The sequence below is a fragment of the Colobus angolensis genome, unplaced genomic scaffold, assembly GCF_000951035.1.
Source record: "Colobus angolensis palliatus isolate OR3802 unplaced genomic scaffold, Cang.pa_1.0 Scaffold443, whole genome shotgun sequence".
Classification (NCBI taxonomy): Eukaryota; Metazoa; Chordata; class Mammalia; order Primates; family Cercopithecidae; genus Colobus; species Colobus angolensis.
This window is the reverse complement of record NW_012117855.1, coordinates 403,127-421,768: the sequence shown is the minus strand read 5'-3', so window position 1 is coordinate 421,768 and position 18,642 is coordinate 403,127. Positions and strand designations below refer to the sequence as shown.

Here is an 18,642-nt window from a genome sequence, read left to right as displayed (position 1 = left end):
GCGGGGCCTGAGCGCGCTGCAGTCACCCGGGAGCCGGGTCCAGGTCGGGTTGGGGGTCGGGGGTCGGAGGTCGGGTCGGGTTGGGTCGGTTCCAGGTCGGGGAGGAGTCCGGTCGGGGTCCGGGCCCGGGTCGGGGGCGGGGTCCGAGTGCGGGTCCTCTAGCCCCGAACCCGTGTTCCCCGTAAGCTGTTGGTTTCCAAGGGGCGGAGGAATGGCGACGGGTGCCACCCGTCACCGCTCAGGCAGCCAGAAGGGCCGGCAGCTCCCGTGGGCCGGGTTTCCCGCCTTGGGTGCGAGGACGCGTGGGGCCGCCCTGTGCCCGGGAACACTCACCACCTCGCTGTCGCGCCGGTGGCACTCCCGCTTGTGACAACTGAATGTCCCGGGCACAGTGGCCCGGGTTGAGAAGCCCTGCAGTGGGCGGTAGCGTGGGGGTCCCAGCGGAGGAGCGAACTCTGGGTGGAAACTGTCAGGCCCTGGAGGGGAAGGAGGCGGGACAGGGTTGGGTGGGACCAGGGGTGAGGGGTGTGCGGTCCCGGGGCGCTCAGAGAGGGGCTTCCTGAGCGTGTGTGGATTATTTCCCTGCCCCAAGCTGAGCCCCGTGTCCATGCCACAGGTTGCCTTCCCGTGACGCCCAGGTCTGTCCTGCAGGATGGAGCCAGCACCCTCAGGGGTCCGACTGGCTGTCCGGGAAGCCATTCAGACCCTCTCATCTTCGGAGGATGGCGGCCGCATCTTCTGCACCCTGGAGTCCCTGAAGCGGTATCTCAGTGAGATGGAGCCTCCAGCGCTCCCGAGGGAGAAGGAGGAGTTTGCCTCGGTCCACTTCTCGCCTGTCCTCAGATGTCTTGTCAGCAGGCTGAGCCCAGCCTGGCTGGAGCTGCTGCCCGACGGCCGCCTGGAGGAGCTGTGGGCCAGCTTCTTCCTGGAGGGCCCGGCGGACCAAGCCTTCCTGGTGCTGATGGAGACCATCGAGGGCACTGCCGGGTGAGTGACCTGGGCCCATCCTGGGGTTGCCGGTAGCCTCAGAAGTGATGAGAGTGGTTTAAAGGACTGGACCAAGAGCCTCTCGCATTGCTGTGAGGGGCTAGAGAGAGAGCCTGCACATGGCTGAACCCCTGAACAGAAGAAGCGGTCTGTGTCTGTCTCCTTGGTGACAGGAGGTACCTGCCGTGTCTCACAAAGTCCTTCGCTTGCTCCTTGTCCGGCTGTGTCAGAGATGGATGGGGCGGGACTGTTCGTATCCCAGGTGGCAGAGGCAGCCTGTCCGCTGGGAGCGTTCCCGGTTTTCCAGGGAATCACAGCTGTCATCACTGACACGTGTCCTGTGTGGACTCCCAGCCCCAGGTGGCTCCCAGGCTCAGCCTCAGGTCACGCTGCAGTCCTTGCCAGGATGCTGCACCTTGAGAAGCTGGGTTTTCAGAGGTTGCTGTGATCAAAGCAAGCCCCGAGTTATCCGCGTCAGCAGCAGGGGAGGGGTGTCCAGTGAGACTCCAGGTTGGGGAAGCTGCTCAGGACCCTGAGAGCTCCCACACAGTAATTGCAGATATTTAGGAATGGATTAACAGATTTTCCCGTTCGGCTTGTGGTTTTGGACTTCGCGCAGGTTATGTTGTTGGGGCTACCTGTGTAATCCGGGCTGCGGGTTCCTTGTGGCAGGAAGGGGGCCCCCAGGATGGGGTTTGGGGGCTCTGCCCAACATGCCCGTGTCTTCAGCCCCAGCTTTCGGCTGATGAAGATGGCGCGGCTGCTGGCCAGGTTCCTGCGCGAGGGCCGACTGGCAGTGCTAATGGAGGTGCAGTGTCAGCAGCAGACACAGCCCGGCTTCACCCTGCTCCGGGAGACGCTGCTGGGCAAGGTGGTGGCCCTGCCTGATCACCTGGGCAACTGCCTGCAGCAGGACAACTTGGCCGAGTTCTTCCCCCAGAACTACTTCCGCCTGCTCGGCGAGGAGGTCGTCCGGGTGCTGCAGGCGGTTGCGGACTCTCTCCAAGGTGAAGCCCTGCCTCGGGGACCCCCTCGCCACCCGTCTTTTTGGGCCGTTGTGCCCTGCCACCCTCTGGTGCCTCACGGCCTCTGGAGACTTTGGAGTCTTTGGGTGGTGTCGTCAGGCAGGTGGGGACAGCCCTGTCCCACACAGTAGTGACTGGAAGGGCTCATCCGCTGTGAGCTGAAGTCCGCTGCCCTCGTCGCGGGCGTCTCTTGTCCCTGCAGTCACTGCTGGTTTCCGGGGCCCAGCTGTGCTGCGGTAGCAAGGTGGGGGATCTCGAGGTTCTCCGGTCTAGAGGCAGATGCTGGCGGTGCCCTGGAGAGTGGGTGCTGTGGGAACGGCTTCACCCACCGCTGGGCTGCAGGGCCCCAGCTCTGTTTTCCCTGGGGCGTCAGAAGGCGGCTGCCGCGAGGGTGCATTTCGCTACTGAGAAGGAGGCTGGGCTGGGGGCCTGCACAGAACCCAGAGCGTCTGCCTGTCCCTTCAGGGTGACCCCTTCCTTCTCTTGCTTTTCCCAAGCTCCAGGCGACAGTTTAGATGCGGGTTGAGCACCTGGGTCCGGCCTCCACTACTCCACATGCAGCCCCCACCTTGTTCTGAAAGGGGCACCCTGGGGTCCTGGAGCAGCTCAAGGCTCCTTCAGAGCCCAGGAGGGAGCCGGGCCCCTCCAGTCCCTGCGTGGGGCCTTTGTGGCCCAGGCCCCCTCGTCTCACCCTGGGGGTTCCTGCAGCGGCCTCCCAAGCCCTCCTGTCCTTTCCGAACGTAGCCCAGGCTCGCAGCTGCTGCCCTGCGGGGCCGATATGTTCAGGAGGCTTTGGGAACATCCAGGACGTACGTGGAACGCGTCTTTTTCACGCGTTTGGGGTTGGCTGGGGCCGTCCTGGTCCCCACGCAGCTCCGTGGCTGCCGCTCCCCCGCATCCCAGCTCTCCCGGGGGGCTGGTACGGCCCGGCCCTCCTGGTTCCCCACGCTCCCTGGCGTGTGCTCCTTCCCTGCGGCCGCCGCGGCCGTGGTGCTGCTCCAGGGTCTCATGCCCGGCGCAGGGCCCAGGCCTACCCTGCGTGGCTGACCCAACTGGGCCGGGCCCTGTTGGTGCCTCCTCTCCTTGCTCGGCAATGTCATGCCCGTGCCGACCTCCCAGGACCATCGTGACGGTGAAGCGGGCTAAGGCGGGTGAAGGTTTGAAAGGGTTGTGATTTGCTTGTCACGTCCAGCACACTCCTGTGGAGATTTGCTGGGGGGCTGACGTGTGCCGGACGTTGTTGTCACTGAGTTTTGCTGTCAGTCGGAGTCCGCCTGACCGAGAGCAGCTCCCCCCACACCTAAATGTTCTTTTGTGCCCTTCCCGCCGGCCTCCTCATCAGGCCTCCCTTTCCGTCCCAGGTGGCCTGGATTCCTCCGTGTCCTTCGTGGCTCAGGTCCTCGGGAAAGCCTGCGTCCACGGGAGGCAGCGTGAGTAGGGCCGTCCTTCCCGCCCGCCCTGCCCCGACCCTCGCTCCCCGTCCGCCATCGGCAGAAGGCCGAGAATCCCTCCCGACCCTGGTCCCCTGCGGGGTCTCCTTGCCGGGTCCTGTCCTCGGCCCCTGGGGTCTGGGGCTCGGCTGTGCTGACTGGGGAGCTGTGGGGCTGTCCTTGCTGGACCCACATAGCCCCCAGACACGAGGCAGGTGCAGCTCCCCAGGCTCAGGTCCTCCGTCTGTCCCCTCAGAGGAGATGCTGGGCGTGCTGGTGCGCCAGCTGGCAGCGCTCACCCAGGGCAGCTACCTGCACCAGCGCGTCTGCTGGCGCCTGGTGGAGCAAGTTCCGGACCGGGCCATGGAGGCGGTGCTGACCGGGCTGGTGGAGGCCGCGCCGGGGTAAGCAGCTGGGCTTTCCTCCCGCTGCGCTGGCTTCTGGGGGTCTGGACCCCGAGAGGCTGCCATTCCTTCACGCTGCTTCTCCTGGGCGCCGTGCTGTGGCTGGCACCCCCGTGTCGGAGCCACAGGGTGTGGCTGGTGTCCTCTCAGTTCCTGCACGTGTGGATGGTGGCCTCTGCGTCAGAGAGTCCCTGTCTCTTATGAAATAGCGTCGATGCTGTGAACAGCCCAGCTGTTTAGCTACAGGCCTAAAGGCGCCTGGACCTTGGGGCGCCCACCCCGTCCTGTGCCTGTGGTCCCCCGTTGCACACATGTGCGCCACCTCCAGGCTCTGACATGGTGACGGGCGGTGACTCACTTCCCCACGTCTTTGTGCAGGAAAATCAAGGTTGCATTTCTGGAAGCAGGACTGCCAGCCATTTAACCCCCCACAAACCCTGCCAGCTCGCCTGCTTCAGACGCCTCCCTGCCCCCAGCGTGTGCGAGGACGCGCCTATCTCCGCCCAAAGTGTTTCCTCTTCTTTTTTTCTTTTTGAGACAGAGTCTCGCTCCGTCGCCCAGGCTGGAGTGCAGTGACCGGATCTTAGCTCACTGCAAGCTCCGCCTCCCAGCTTTTTTACGTCATTCTCCTGCCTCAGCCTCCTGAGCAGCTGGGACTACAGGTGCCCGCCACCTCGCCCAGCTAGTTTTTTGTATTTTTTTTTTAGTAGAGATGGGGTTTCACCGTGTTAGCCAAGATGGTCTCGATCTCCTGACCTCGTGATCCGCCTATCTCGGCCTCCCAAAGTGCTGGGATTACAGGCTTGAGCCACCGCACCCGGCCTTTTTTTTTTTTTTTTGAGACAGAGTCTCGCTGTCACGCCCAGGCTGGAGTGCAGTGGCGCAATCTCGGCTCACTGCAGCCTCCACTTCCTGGGTTCAAGTAATTCTTCTGCCTCAGCCTCCTGAGTAGTTAGGACTGACTACAGGCACCCGCCACCACACCCGGCCAATTTTTGTATTTTTAGTACAGACGGGGTTTCGCCATGTTGGCCAGGCTGGTCTTGAACTCCTGGCCTCAAGCAATCCACCCACCTTGGCTTCCCAAAGTGTTGGGATTACAGGTGTGAGCCCCTGCACCCGGCTGACTTTGCATTCTCGATTCTGGGTGAGGGCATGCATGTTTAAGGCATTTGTATTCTTTTTTCTGTGAACCATATAATCATATAATCACATTCTATTTTACAGTTTTGTTGTTGTTGTTGTTGGGGATTGTTTTTAGAGACAGGGACTTGCTCTGTCTCCCAGGCTGCCGTGGTGTGATCACAGCTCACTGCAGCCTTGACCTCCTGGGCTCCAGTGATCTTCCCACCTCAGTTTCCTGAGTAGCAGGACCATAGGTGTGCGCGCTCACACCCAGCTGATTTTCAAATTTTTTGTAGCGACAGGGCTCACTTTGTTGCCCAGGCTGTTCTCAAACTCCTGGCCTTAAGTGATCCTCCTGCCTTGGCTTCCCAAATGTTTTTTTAACTGTTACGTCTTTGTGTGGAATTGTAAGTGATGAGTGAGGGAGAAATCCAGCCATACCTGCTTCCACACTGGCTGGCTGGAGAGACTTGGGCTCTTTCTGGAGGCCCGTAACCTCTCACTGGGAGGACTCTCTCAGTCTAGACCGCGGGTCTACAGGCGACTTGCACAAAATTTGGCCCACTGAAGTATTTTTGGCACCAGTCACGTTCATCCGTTTACATATTTGGCTGCTTTTGGCTACAGTGGCAGCGTGGAGTGGCTGTGACACGGCTGTGTGGCCCCTAAACCCAGATCTGCCCCGGCCCCACATGAGGCACTGACCTTGGGCTGGGTCAGCCAGGAAGGGGGCCGTGGGGCGCGGACCCGCCTCCGCCCGGGCTGGGGCGCAGGTGCTGTCTGGGTTGTCGCATTTACGCCCCGGAGAAGGGAGGATGAAGGCCCAGCTCAGGCAGTCGGAGGATGGAACCAGAGGCTCGCGGCTAGAAATTGGCAGGCCCGGAATCAGGCCGGAGTCTGTGGGCGTCAGAGTTCGTGCTCTCTCACTCCTTCCTGCCTCCAGGCCGGCTTGCATCTCTGACCCCCCGACTCTGTCTTGCAGGCCTGAGGTCCTGTCGCGACTGCTGGGGAACCTGGTGGTGAAGAACAAGAAGGCCCAGTTTGTGATGACCCGGAAGCTTCTGTTCTTACAGTCCCGGCTCACGGTGAGGACGCCACGGAGGGTGCGGGCTGCTGGCTGCCCCAGCACAGCAAGAATCGCTGCAAAACATGGGGTCGGAGCAGGTGTCTGCTGCCTGGGAGACCCTGCCCGTGATTTGGCGGTGGCCGGCAGGAGCTGGCGAGGCCGTGGGTGCCTCCTTGCCCCGATGACAGACCCTGCTGTGACAGGTGCTGAGTGAGGCTTCTCATGTCTCTTAATCCTCTAGACTCCCGAGAAGCCACCTGCCCCAGCTGCGTTCTGTGCCAGGGGCTTGAGGGGGTGGGGTGGGTGGGGGTTAGGTCAGGACACAGAGGAGGTCGTGTACTTCCCAGACTTGTGACTCCCGTCCCCATGGCCTGAGCCCGGAGTGGGTGAGCCAGGGCCCGCTCACAAGAGAACTTAAGATGGCGAGTCCCCACCCCAGCACGGCAGCAGCTGCATCCCACGTTTTTATATGGGACCGTTTTATCATGTTCAGTTCGAAGGAATAGAGGCGGGTGGGTCACTTGAGCCCAGGGGGCAGCTTCTGCGGGAGGGGAGGGTCCCGCATTCCAGGAGGCAGCGGCCGCCCCTGTGCTTCTTGTCTGTCTGCTGCCCTCAGTCCGGTCCTGGTCCTGGCACGGCTCTTGGCCTCGGGAGCCCCGGGCTGGCCAGGCGGCGGCCCCGGCCCGGTGGACAGGCATGTGCTTTTGTTGCAGACGCCCATGCTGCAGAGCCTGCTGGGCTATCTGGCCATGGACAGCCAGCGGCGCCCACTCCTGCTGCAGGTACGAGCCTCTTGGCTCTCCGTCCCCTCGAGGCCCTGGGAGAAGAGCTGTGCGGGGCCCACCTTGGGGGCAGGCAGGGTGAGGCTGGCTGGGCTGGGGCCGGAGCTCCCTCAGAGTGGCTGTGGGCCTGGCGGGGACAGCCTGGCCCCCAGCCCCACCCAGTCCTGGGCCATGCCACCTGCCAGGTGCTGAAGGAGCTGTTGGAGACGTGGGGCAGCAGCAGTGCCATCCGCCACACTCCCCTGCCGCAGCAGCGCCATGTCAGCAAGGCCATCCTCATCTGCCTGGCGCACCTCAGGGAGCCGGAGCTGCGGGACAGCCGGGATGGTGAGCGGGTGGTTCGGGCTCCCCCGGCCCTGGGCACCCCGAGATGCTCAGGGGACCTGTCCGGTGCTTGCAGAACTGCTGGCCAGCATGATGGCGGGCGTGAAGTGCCGCCTGGACAGCAGCCTGCCCCCCGTGCGCTGCCTGGGCATGGTCGTGGCCGAGGTCATTAGCGCCCGGATCCACCCCGAGGGGCCTCCCCTAAAATTCCAGGTGAGCGGGCTGTCCCCTCCACGTCCCTGTGTGGCTGGCCCGGATGTCCGAGCGGCTGCCTCTCCAGCCCCAGGGTCACTGCCTCTGCCCAGGGTCCAGACCTGGGGAGCATCCGTGTTGGCTTCTCGCAGGGCTGAGGCTGGAAGCTGCGGCAGGCTCTCAGCCCTGAGCTCCTGGGGCCACACAGGGTCGGGTGAGCACAGGGCCCCTGGGGGGCTGCCTGCACAGCTTCACAGACTCTTCAGATGGGGATCTGGGGGAGGCTGGGGTTAAGGGAGCCACGCACTGCGGTTCGTCTGGCCCAGGCTGCAGGGCAGCCAGGTCGCTGTGGGTCGATGGGCGCCGGTGTCAGCCTGTGCTGCCTGCCGTCTGGTGTGGGTGGCTGCCTGGCCGTGGAGGAGCCCCGTCTGCCTTCAGGCTGTGGCGGTGACGGTCTGTCCTCTCATCTGCTGAGACCCTGGGATCTCTCTGGGGCATTGGCCTGGCGGGAGGCCCAGCTCCTTCGGGAGGGACCACGGCCCCCAGCTTTGAGCACATCCAGTGCTACCGTTGGCCTGAGGTGGAACCTTAGAAAGTTGCTTTTAAAAAAGACACCTGGTTGTCCAGGGCCCAGCCACTGAGTGAGACCGGGCTGTGAGGGGGGCCGCAGTGGGGAGTGGCTCCCGCTCGGGGAGGGGCCCTGTCTCGGGGAGGGGCGCTGCAGCCTGGCGGATGCCACTGAGCCTGCTCCCCTGCTGTAGCACGAAGAGGATGAACTGAGCCTCGAGCTGCTGGCCTTGGCCTCCCCCCAGCCTGCGGGTGACGGCGCCTCGGAGGCAGGGTGAGGGTCTCTGCACCCCCGGGACCCCACTGCTATTGCTGTGGATTCCACTGCCGGGATGGGAGCGGGCGAAGGACTTTCTTTTGGTCCTGTGAGTCCTGAGACCAGAGGCTTGAGAAGACTCTAAATGATTTGTTCCTTGTTTCCTTAAAGCACCTCCCTCGCTCCAGCCACGGCAGAGCCCCCTGCAGAGACCCCCACAGAGATGGTGGATGGCGGCGTCCCCCAAGCACAGCTGGCAGGCTCTGACTCGGAGCTGGACAGGTAGGGGCTCTGCCACCCCAGTGGGTAGCGTGCAGGAGGCCGGGAGGCGATCCCCTCACACTCCAGCCTGCGCCCCGTGGGGCTCCCTGCCTGCTCCGTCCTCATTCCCTTTCGTCCTCGTGGGAGGGCTCCCAGCTCCCAGCTCTGCTGCAGGTGCAGGGGCCGAGGCGTGAGCTCCACATCTTGGGGTGGAGTGAGGGGTCGGCTCTGCCGTTGGGCACTTCCTCTCACAGGCCGTGGGCTGTTTGTGTCTGCTCTGCCCTCCCCCAGCGATGATGAGTTTGTGCCCTATGACATGTCGGGGGACAGAGAGCTGAAGAGCAGCAAGGCTCCTGCCTATGTCCGCGACTGCGTGGAAGGTGGGCACGGGCCCCTGGAGGGCCTTGCTGGGCTGGACGTGGGTCTCACTCACAGCCTGGTTCTGCCTCAAGGGGCCACCAGGAAGCCCTGGGCCCAGGGTGCCGACCGTGCCGCTGGCTCTCATGGGCTCAGGATCAGGGTCAGGGCTGAGGCTGACCGAGGCCTGTCTGGGTTCTGTGCAGCCCTGACCACATCTGAGGACGTAGAGCGCTGGGAGGCGGCCCTGCGGGCCCTTGAGGGCCTGGTCTACAGGAGCCCCACAGCCACTCGGGAGGTGAGTGGGGGTGGGAGTGGGTGGGGAGGCCCAGGATGGTAGCTCCCGCAATGCCGTCTGTGTCCTGGCCACTGAGGGTGACATCTGTCTCCCGTGTGTGACTCAGGGCTGCTGCGTCTCCCAGAAGGGCTACGGCCTGGGGCCTCTGCCGGGGTGGGTGGCTCAGGCCCTGTCAGTCTCGGTGAGGCCTCAGGGCGGGTGGCTGGGTCCGGCAGGTTTTCCAGCCCTAACCCCTGTGTGCAGGTGAGCGTGGAGCTGGCCAAGGTGCTTCTGCATCTGGAGGAGAAGACCTGTGTGGTGGGATTTGCAGGGCTGCGCCAGAGAGCCCTGGTGGCTGTCACGGTCACAGACCCAGCCCGGGTGAGTCCCCGCTCCCGTGGCCCCGGCCAGTGCAGGCGCAGCGGGAAGCGCTGGGAGCTGCAGTGCCTGGGGCTCGGTCCTGTGCTGGAGCTGGCTGTGAGGTGCCTGGAGGTCGCCCCGGGCAGACCTCAGGTCCCGGACCACAGCAGCCTCTCCCCTGTGCCCTCAGGTGGCTGACTATCTGACCTCGCAGTTCTGTGCCCTCAACTACAGCCTCCGGCAGCGCATGGACATCCTGGACGTAAGTACCTCCTGGGCCTCAGTCCCGCTGGTCCGGCCCAGGCCGCCCTAAGGTGGGGGTGCCAAAACCCGGGTCTCCTTGTTGCTGGGCCCGTGGGGCTCGTGCAGTCCTGTCCACTGCCTTCGTGAGTGTGTGACCGGGCAGGACTCAGCAGTGGGGGAGTTAGGGCTCCCGTGGCAGAGCATTTTTTTTTTTTTTAAATAACAGCTTTACTGATACAACTCGCATGCCATAAAATTCACCACTTTAGGATAAAATGTGTGCTGTGCAGGTGAGGGAATATCATTCAGCAATGAAAAAGAAAAATTCGAATCCCAGCACTGGGAGGCTGAGGCGGGAGGATCACTTGAGCCCAGGAGTTCGAGACCAGCCTGGGCCACATAGTGAGACCCCCGTCTCCGTTAGCCAAGCGTGGTGGCGGGTGACTGAGGTCCCAGTTACTCAGGAGGCTGGGGTGGGAGATCCGTTGAACCCAGGAGGTGGAGGCTGCAGCGAGCTGTGTTTGCACCGCGGCACTCCAGTGTGGATGATAGAGGGAGACTCCGTCTCAAGGATAATTGGACTCTGAGACGCTCTGCCACACGGTGAACCTCGCGTTAAAGCAGCCCCAGGGCCTGCACATCGTCGTGAGCCGTCCAGAGGAGCCAGGTTCACGGAGAGCGGACGGGGCTACCAGGGCTCGGGGAGGGGATGTGGAGTGAGCGTTTCACGGGGACAGAGTGAAACTCTGAAAGCTTGGGAAGGCGGAAGAGTTCTGGCGCGCATGGAGGTGATGGTTGCCCATCGTGAATGTGCTTACTAATGCCATGGAACTGTACAGTTAAAGATGGGGACAACGGGCTGGGCGTGGCAGCTCACACCTGTCGTCCCAGTGCTGTGGGAGGCCAAGGTGGGAGGACTGATCAAATGCAGGAGTTTGAGGTCAGCACAGCAAGACCCTGTCCTCTCCACCAAAAGAAAACTAGCGGGGCGTGGTGGCGCCTGTGGTCCCTGCTACTCTTGAGGCTGAAGCGGGAGGTTGGCTTGATCCCAGAGGTCAAGGCTATAGTGAGCCATGATGGCAGCACTGCCCTGCAGCCTAGGCAATAGGGCAAGACTCTGTCTGTTTAAAAAAAAAAAAGGTAGGCCGGCCACAGTGGCTCACGCCTGTAATCCCAGCACTTTGGAAGGCTGAGCCGGGCGGATCATGAGGTCAGGAGTTCAAGACCAGCCTCGCCAACATGGTGAAACCCCGTCTCTACTAAAAATACAAAAAATTAGCTGGGCGTGGTGGCGCACGCCTGTAGTCCCAGCTACTTGGGAGGCTGAGGCAGGAGGATCGCTTGAAGCCGGGAGCCGGAGGTTCTGGTGAGTCGAGATCGTGCCACTGCACTCCAGCCTGGGCGACGGAGGGAGACTCCATCTCAAAAAAAAAAAAAAAAGAAAAAGGGAGGGGAGGAGTTAACGTGGTAAATCTTACATATATTTTACCACAATAAAGCGAAAAAGACTGAGAAAATGAGAAAGAACTCACCGGAACCGGTTTTAAGGTGCACACTTGGGCGGCATCTGGAACATCTGCAGTGTCACACAGCCGCCGCCTCTGTCTAGTCCCAGAGCGTCCTCATCACCCCGGCGGGAACCCCGTCCCTGTCAGCAGTCGCCCCGATCCCACGGCCTGGGAGCCTCCGGTCTGGCACTGGCCTGTTGAGAAGGTGTCCTAGAGATGGAGGCACACACTGGTCTTTGGTGCCTCCTCCTCCGCCGTGTTCTGAGGTCCACCCACCCGTGGCATGTGCCACTGCAGCGTTGGTTTTGCTGTGAGGCCGAGCTCCTGGGAGAAGGGCATGCAGCTGTGGCGTGGCGGGACTGCATGGCTTTAGGATGAGGCTGCGCTGGGCCCTGGGCATGTTCTCATTTCCTGGAGCACAGAGCCCACCTTCCCCACTTTCCCGCCTACCAAGACGCGGTCGCTATCAGATATGGGGAAGTGACTTTTCTCCTTGTTCCCAGAAGACAGCTTCCCCCGGCGGCGTGGGCCCCTGGGCCCGTGTCTGAGGCTTTGGCTGATGACTTGACTCTTGGGAAATGTTCTTCCCTGGAGCAGTGGCGACTGCCTTGGGCCTGTCTCCCTCCAGGTGCTGACTCTGGCTGCCCAGGAGCTGTCTAGGCCTGGGTGCCTTGGGAGGGCTCCCCAGCCTGGCTCCCCGAGTCCCAACACCCAGTGCCTGCCAGCGGCAGCCGCCCCTCAACCTGGCAGCGCCGTGACATCCGACTGGCGGGTGGTGGTGGAGGAGCGGATCAGAAGCAAGACCCGGCGGCTCTCCAAGGTTAGTGGGCGCCTGGTCAGCTCGGGGGCATGGGGACCGTGGGTGGGCGGGAAGGGCGGTCAGACACCTCCAGGCACTGTCTACAGCGAGGGGTGGCTGCATTCGCAGGGGATGGTGCCTGTGCTGGGATTCCTGAAAGGCAGGTCCATGGTTCGCATCGAGGAACTGGACCTGGCTGTACAGGACCCAGACTGAGCTTGGGGACATGCTAAGAGACAGGTGCCCTGGTGGTGCTCTGTCCTCAGAGCATCTGGAGATGTTTTTCGTTGTCGCTGGGGGTGCGTTGGAGACCAGGGAGGCATCCTGCAGTGCCCAGGGCAGCCCTGCCATGACGCTTCTCCAGCCCTGAATGTCCTGCCTGCAAGGTCGGGAAGGCTTGGTCTGCTGCCCAGGCATTGGCTGTGGAGCCTGAGTCCCGTCACCAACCCCGCGGGGCCTGGGAGCTGGGCGGGGCCGGAGGAGTAGCCCAGGGAGGCAAGGAGAGGCTGGGGTCCATGCTGCTTTGTGGGATCCTCTCGGGGTAGGGGTGCTGTGCCCGCTGCCCAGGCCTGCGCCTCCGTGAGCGCCATGTGTGTCTGGCAGGGTGGCCCGAGGCGGGGCCCAGCAGGTGGCCCCAGCAGATTCAGCTCCGTGGCCGGCCACTTCTTCTTCCCCCTCATTCAGCACTTTGACAGGTGAGTGGGTTTTCTGTGGGCCTGTGGACGTGGGGGACGGGGACCCTGGATGTACCCCTGTGGCCAAGAGGTTTCCATGCTGGGGTCTGTGTGGGCTTGGGTGTGAACAGGGTTGCGGCTTTGCTGTGGCTTTTTGTAAGCCTGTGTTAAGTGGCAGCGAGCGTTCTGCAAAGTTCCTCTGTGGTTGAGCTTTGCAGTGAGGTGCCAGGCGTCTGCTCTGATGCTGGGCTTGCGGCATGGCCGGCAGTGCTGCCCGCACCCGCCTGATGCCGTCACCCACTGGGCCCTCCTCGCCGCCTCCTGCCTCAGCCGGTGCTGCTCTGGCCCCAGGTTCAGGGCGTGAGGCTCTCGGGATGGCAGAGAAGTGTGGGGCCTGGGTCATGGTGCAGCAGGGGTGGGGGCCTTGGCGTTGGGAACTCCTGGCCCAGGTGGGCTTGTGCCAGACAGCCCTGCAGGGGGAGTGGGCACCCGGGAACGGTCCTACGGTCTTAGTGCAGGCAAGGTGGTGGGCGCAGGAGGAGGGGCTGTGTGGGGCTCCCTTGGTCTCCTGCGGTGGCCCAGGATGTTGGGGACCTGGCTCTGAGGCGCCCCTGCACCTTGGGCTCCATCCTGTGCTCTAGGCCTGTGGTGACCTTCGACCTCTTGGGAGATGACCAGCTGGTTCTTGGAAGGCTGACGCACACGTTAGGGGCCCTGATGTACCTGGCTGTTAACACCACGGTGAGCCGGGAGAGGTCGCTGGGCGCTGGCCTGCGCTGCCCGTGGATCAGGAGCGCTCCTCAGCCTCACCTGCGCCCGGGGATGGGTGTCCAAGGGAGGGGCTGCCTGTGTGGGCCCCCAGGCAGGCCCTGTCCCTGCTGCTGCCCAGCAGCGGAAGCTGCCCATGGGTGCTGGGATGTGGGGACGGCGTGGGGACCCCGCTGACTGTCTCTCTGCTGGTGTCCAGGTGGCTGTGGCCATGGGCAAGGCCCTGCTGGAATTCGTGTGGGCCCTTCGCTTCCACGTCGACGCGTGAGTGGCCTGTGGGGCTGGGCCAGGCCAGGGGTGCACGTAGACACAAGGGTCTCATCGTGGGGGCCCCGTGGAGCCTTGAGGTGACTGACAGGCAGCCTGGCCTGGTACTTCCCAACTAGGAAATGTGCCAGGCAGGGCCGCAGCGTGGGTGGTCCACCGCACTGGGGGGAGCGGGAGGTCTCCCTGGCCTGGGACGTGGTCCCTGCCGGTTTCAGCCTCCTCCTTTCTGCCGGCAGCTATGTGCGCCAGGGGCTGCTGTCGGCTGTCTCCTCCGTCCTGCTCAGCGTGCCTGCCGCGCGCCTGCTGGAGGACTTGCTGGACGAGCTGCTGGAAGCCCAGTCCTGGCTGGCGGGTAAGTGTCGGCCCAGGCTCTGTGTGTGTGTGTGTGTGTGTCGCAGCTCCTGCAGGCGGGGAGCCGGGCCTCTCATCTGGGGGGCCGTCCCTCTCGCGGACATCCAGAGGCACGTGGTGGTCCCGGTGTGGGGAATCCAGTGCCTGGTTCCTGTTATGGCCGCTGTGGAATCCTGCAGGGGAGACGAGGGAAGACACCTTGGGCTTCCTTCTGAGAAAGGCCACATCCAGAAGCCGCCCGCACAGCCCTGCAAGCCCAGAGCCCTCCCTCAGGCTCACCTGGGGAACGTTTTGCCACTTGGCTCCCCCCTTGTGTGTTCTGATTATTTTTAAAACGTTTATTTAGTTTTTTGAGACGGGGTCTTGCTCTGCTGTTCAGGCTGGAGTGCAGTGGCACGATCTTGGCTCACTGCAGCCTTGAGCTCCTGGACTCAAGTGATCCTCCCACCTCAGCCTCCTGAGTAGCTGGGACCGCAGGTGCGCACCACCACAGCCTGCCCGCTTTTAAAATAATTTTTGTAGAGATGGGGTCTTGTGTGTTGCCTGGGCTCATCTGAAACTCCTGAGCTCAAGCAGTCCTCCCACCTCGGCCTCCCAAAGTACTGGGATTACAGGCGTGAGCCACTGCGCTTGGACCTTGTAGAAGTCAGTTGTGAACGTTGTGACCTTTGGCCTTTCGGTACTTGAGCTGGGCCTAAGGACAGGCCGCCGTGACCCCTTGGGACCCACACAGGCAGAGTGTACAGGCTGGAGGTGCAGCCACCCCAGCACTGGCCTGATCCTGGACCTGCTGGGGCCCCTCTGAGCCCCCACCCGCCCGCCTCCCTGGGCCCCTCTGAGCCCCCGCCCATCTGCCTCCCTGGGCCCCTCTGAGCCCCCGCCCATCTGCCTCCCTGGGCCCCTCTGAGCCCCCGCCCGCCCGCCTCCCTGGGCTCCTCCGGCTGGTGCAGTCTCGGCACCTTTTGTTGTTTGCTTGCCCTTGCGGTCCAGTGACTGGTTTGTGGGGCGCTTGGGGTGGGTTCGCAGCCCAGCCCCTGAACCAGCCTTGGTTTCCCGTGTTTGTCAGGAGGGTCCTGGGTGATGCGGGTCCTTCCCAGGCACTTGCGCTCAGGCCTCTGTGCTGGGGGACGCTGGGGGATGCTTGTGGTGAGGTCACCTTTCCCGTGGGGCTGGGCTGTGTGCCTCTTCGGCCCCGGCCATCTCCCCTCTGCCCACCTGGGCGCAGTGCCAGCCTGCTGGGTGTGAACGGGTGTTTCCCACGGGAATGGAGCTGATGAGTCCCCAGGGATGGGCCAGGAGCAGAGCATGGGATCGATGGACACGGGAAGGGCGGGCCCAGCTCTGCCCTGTCCCCTCCCAGGCCCTGTGCCCAGGGTGGCTATGAATGTCTTCCCACGGAGCAGCTGGAGGGTCCTGGGCCCAAAGTGCAGGGAGCCTGTGCAGGGCTTTGCTTCTTTCAAGGGGGGTGCGGTGCCCCAGACACCGGTTCCTTGGAGCTGCTGCGCAGCCCCTCCTCAGAGTGCTCTCGCCCACTCGCCCTGCCTGGAGGAGGAGAGGTTCCCCCTTGGCCAGTGGAGCCAGTGACGGGGCTGGGTGGGCGAGCACATTCCCTACCTCCTTCCCCAGAGACTTGGTGCCTGCCACGTCATTGTCTGGGGGCCTTGGGGACCTGAAGCACCAGGAGGAGCAGGGGGGCTCTGTCCCTCGGCCGACCCCGCTCCACTCAGGGCTGGTGGGGTCCTGGCAGGGTATTCTCCTTTCGCAGGCACCTCTCCCAGGGGTCTACAGGTGCTTCCTCACCCTGCGATTCTAGCCCAGTCTGGGGAGTCGTTGTGGCTAGCAGAGGCCCTCAAGGCTCAGCAGGGCTCCAGGCTGCAGAGGACCCCGGTGAGGGTCCCAGCACTGTGGGCAGCCAAGAACTCGGGCTCCGACCTGCAGGGGGCAGTGTGCAGTCCCAGACACCCCAGAGGCCTCCCCGCAGGCGGGCGGCACCTTCTGATGCCCACCGCCCGGATTCCTAGGGCCTTCCACTTCTGACCGCAGCCCACGTCTGCTGTCCAGCACGGAGCAGGCCCTGCGGTGTTCAGGTGTTCCCGGACTCTGTGCCCCACCCCAGGCCCCCTTCCCATGGCTGCCTGTCCCACAGCTCAGGGCAGCCCTCCATGTACAGTGCTGCCTGCACAGAGCCTGTGGCACGCAGGACGTGGCCTTGGGGAGGGTCCGGGCTCACTGCAGACCCAAGCCCCCTTTCTTCCATGGAGTCAGGCCCGGCGGGGCTGGTTCAGGCAGACTGAAGATAAGGAGGGAGAATATGCCTTCCATGCTGCCTCAGCTTTGCTTGTCACTCTCTGGCAGACGTGGCCGAGAAAGATCCGGATGAGGACTGCAGGACGCTGGCACTGAGGGCCCTGTTGCTTCTGCAGAGACTCAAGAACAGGCTTCTCCCACCCGCATCTCCCTAGTCCCTGGAGGCCTCCCCAGGACCACCCCCGCCGGCAGCAAGGAAGGTGGCCGAGCAGCGACCTGGAGCAGCGGAGCCAGGCTTTGTAGCGAGGTCAGGTCGGCGGCAGCATCCGGTACGGAGAGTGCAGATGCAGGAAGGCCCGGCCTGCCGCTATTTATAGTGCAGCAAGTCTGCTAAAAATACACTGGGCCTGGGCACTGCCCGCCGGGACATGGCAGCCTGGACGTGGGGCTGTGGCCAGGGGCTGTGGGCGCTGCTGGTGGGGTTGACTCCTCCAGTGAGGGCAGAACCAGGCTGGCATGAGGGGAGGACGGTGTACCTGCTGCTCAGAGCCCCCAAGGCACTTCTGTGAGCGCCACCAAGCAGGACAGAGCAGCTCCTGTCCCAGGTCCCTCAGGCTGAGCGCTGTGTCACCAGGAGAATCGTGCTCACAGCCCAGGCAGTGGCTCCTGGATGGGCTTGTGGGGTGGGTGGACAGGACACGGGCTCCCAGAAAATAAACTACTTTATTGGAATTGCAGGAGTATTGGTGGCCGGTGGGCAGAGCCTAGCGGGGGGTGCAGCCACCAGGGCCCTGGTGTCCCAGCTGTTGCTCAGGAGCCGTGGGTCTTGCAGGAGTGTGGGGGGGGATGTGATGTGTGGGGGCAGGTGCCCCAGCCCTCCAGCTGCAGCTTCCTAACCGAGGTTCTACAAGTTTCTCAGGCTTTACAGTGTGTAGTTGGGAGAATATGATGGAAGGGTGAACCCGACTCCCTTTAAAGGAGCGAATCCACAAATCTGCGGAGCTGCCGGGCACCCGGAGGCAGCAAGGTGCAGATGGGGCACAGCCTCTGCTGGCCCGGGCCGCTGCGTTCCCGCCCAGCTTTGTTGCGTATTCCATCACAGACATGTTTTTTCCCAGTAAAAAGGCTGGCTTTGCTGCACCTGACTGGAAAATTCCAGAAGATGCCTTCCTGCAGCAGCACGCTGGTCCTGGGGCCCAGGCCCGTCAGGGGTCGTCGTCTGCCTCTTCCACCACCTCCTCGTCCGGCTCCCTGGGGTCCTCCATGCTGTTGTGGCGGACCCGCTCGGGCACTGTGCGTGGCAGCGGGAGACCCAGCCCCTGGTGCACGGCGTCCACGGCCCGCGGGCTCACGTAGTAGGACATGCTGGCCAAGGGAAGCCGCCGCCGCATCTCCTCCAGGAATCTGTAGGCCTGGGGCAGAGGAGCAGATGTTACTCAGCTTTCCTCAACAACCGGGCACAACGCTCTGCCCACAGGCCAGGCACATGCTGCTGCCCCTGGAGGCGGGTGGGGGTGCCTCCCTGCTGGAGGACACGGTGCACTGAGGCTTCCCAGTGGTGATGGGGGGACGTGGTGACGGGGGGACGCGGTGATGAGGGATGTGGTGCCCACAGACCGCACATGTGCCATGTGTGGACGGTTAACAGGAAGCTTCGGCTGGCCTTTCAGCTGGAAAGGCAGAGCCAGGGCCCTGGAAAGTCCCTCAGCAGCTGTGCACAGAGGTCCGCTCCCCCTGCGTGCGCGGGCAGAGCCTCCCGGGGCGGCAGAGGCCCTGTGTTTTGCACTCAAGTCTTGGGAGTGGACATGCATGTCAGACTGGAGGGCAGGCAGCAATATCTAGTGGTTTGTCTTGGGTATTATTATTATGTTTTTGAGATGGAGTCTCAGCTATGAAGATATAATAAGCTTGTTGGATGGCCCCTCCCATCCCCCGGCAGTGGACCTGTATTGAAGGAAGGCCTCAGCTGGGGTGGGCGCTGGTGGAGTGCAAGCCTTCCACGCAGTCTCAAATCAGAGGGTGAGGGCAAACATCTACAACTGAAAAGATGCTGCCTCAGATGTTGACAAACCACTCTGCCATGTGCTGGGCGCTGGGCTGGGGACACAGGGGAACAAGCTTGGGTAATGCTGTAGCGGGGAGTCCAGGTCAGGCTGAGGTCCTGCAGTGGCGGAATTCAGAGAAGGGTTGGCACAGGGAGAGAGGGAGAGGAAGGAGCTGGCCAGGGTCGAAGAGGGACCCTGTGGCCAGAAGGGGCCAGTGTCTTCCTGATGCAACCAGGGCCTAGCGTGTGTGAGTGCTCTGTGTGCAGAGCTACCTTTGGAGAGGGCAATGAGGTGGTTTCCAGTAGGCAGGCAGAGGGTGCGGGGGGC

The 18,642-nt window shown here is 63.2% G+C and overlaps 2 protein-coding genes across 3 annotated transcripts in view; one reads left to right on the top strand and one right to left on the bottom strand.

The window, feature by feature from the left end:
• TELO2 (telomere maintenance 2) lies at positions 1 to 17,004 on the top strand. Of its 2 annotated transcripts, none has more exons than XM_011957477.1 (21): positions 1 to 43; positions 652 to 987; positions 1,717 to 1,994; positions 3,374 to 3,442; positions 3,699 to 3,846; positions 5,954 to 6,056; positions 6,751 to 6,819; positions 7,005 to 7,146; positions 7,220 to 7,356; positions 8,097 to 8,176; positions 8,330 to 8,440; positions 8,711 to 8,799; positions 8,983 to 9,074; positions 9,318 to 9,434; positions 9,604 to 9,675; positions 11,793 to 11,984; positions 12,567 to 12,658; positions 13,279 to 13,378; positions 13,605 to 13,669; positions 13,909 to 14,024; positions 16,379 to 17,004. In XM_011957477.1, exons 2-21 carry the CDS (start codon positions 653 to 655, stop codon positions 16,483 to 16,485), a joined length of 2,514 nt encoding a protein of 837 aa, XP_011812867.1. In that variant the 5' UTR covers positions 1 to 43; position 652; the 3' UTR covers positions 16,486 to 17,004. The 2 variants fall into 2 exon arrangements, with proteins under 2 accessions (XP_011812867.1, XP_011812866.1); XM_011957476.1 differs by having other exon boundaries at positions 617 to 987.
• IFT140 (intraflagellar transport 140) overlaps positions 16,978 to 18,642 on the bottom strand; it is a 105,726-nt gene continuing 104,061 nt past the window's right edge. The window contains exon 31 of the mRNA XM_011957480.1: positions 16,978 to 17,682. Coding sequence (XP_011812870.1) covers positions 17,476 to 17,682 — 207 coding nt within the window. The 3' untranslated portion in view covers positions 16,978 to 17,475. The remainder of the gene's footprint in view (positions 17,683 to 18,642) is intronic.

Coding starts and splice junctions, on each gene's coding strand:
- TELO2 (XM_011957477.1), top strand. CDS start 653: ATGGAGCCAGCACCCTCAGGGGTCCGACTGGCTGTCCGGGAAGCCATT. Junction 8,800..8,982: donor TGTCCGCGACTGCGTGGAAG/GTGGGCACGGGC, acceptor GGTTCTGTGCAG/CCCTGACCACATCTGAGGAC. Junction 12,659..13,278: donor CTCATTCAGCACTTTGACAG/GTGAGTGGGTTT, acceptor CCTGTGCTCTAG/GCCTGTGGTGACCTTCGACC.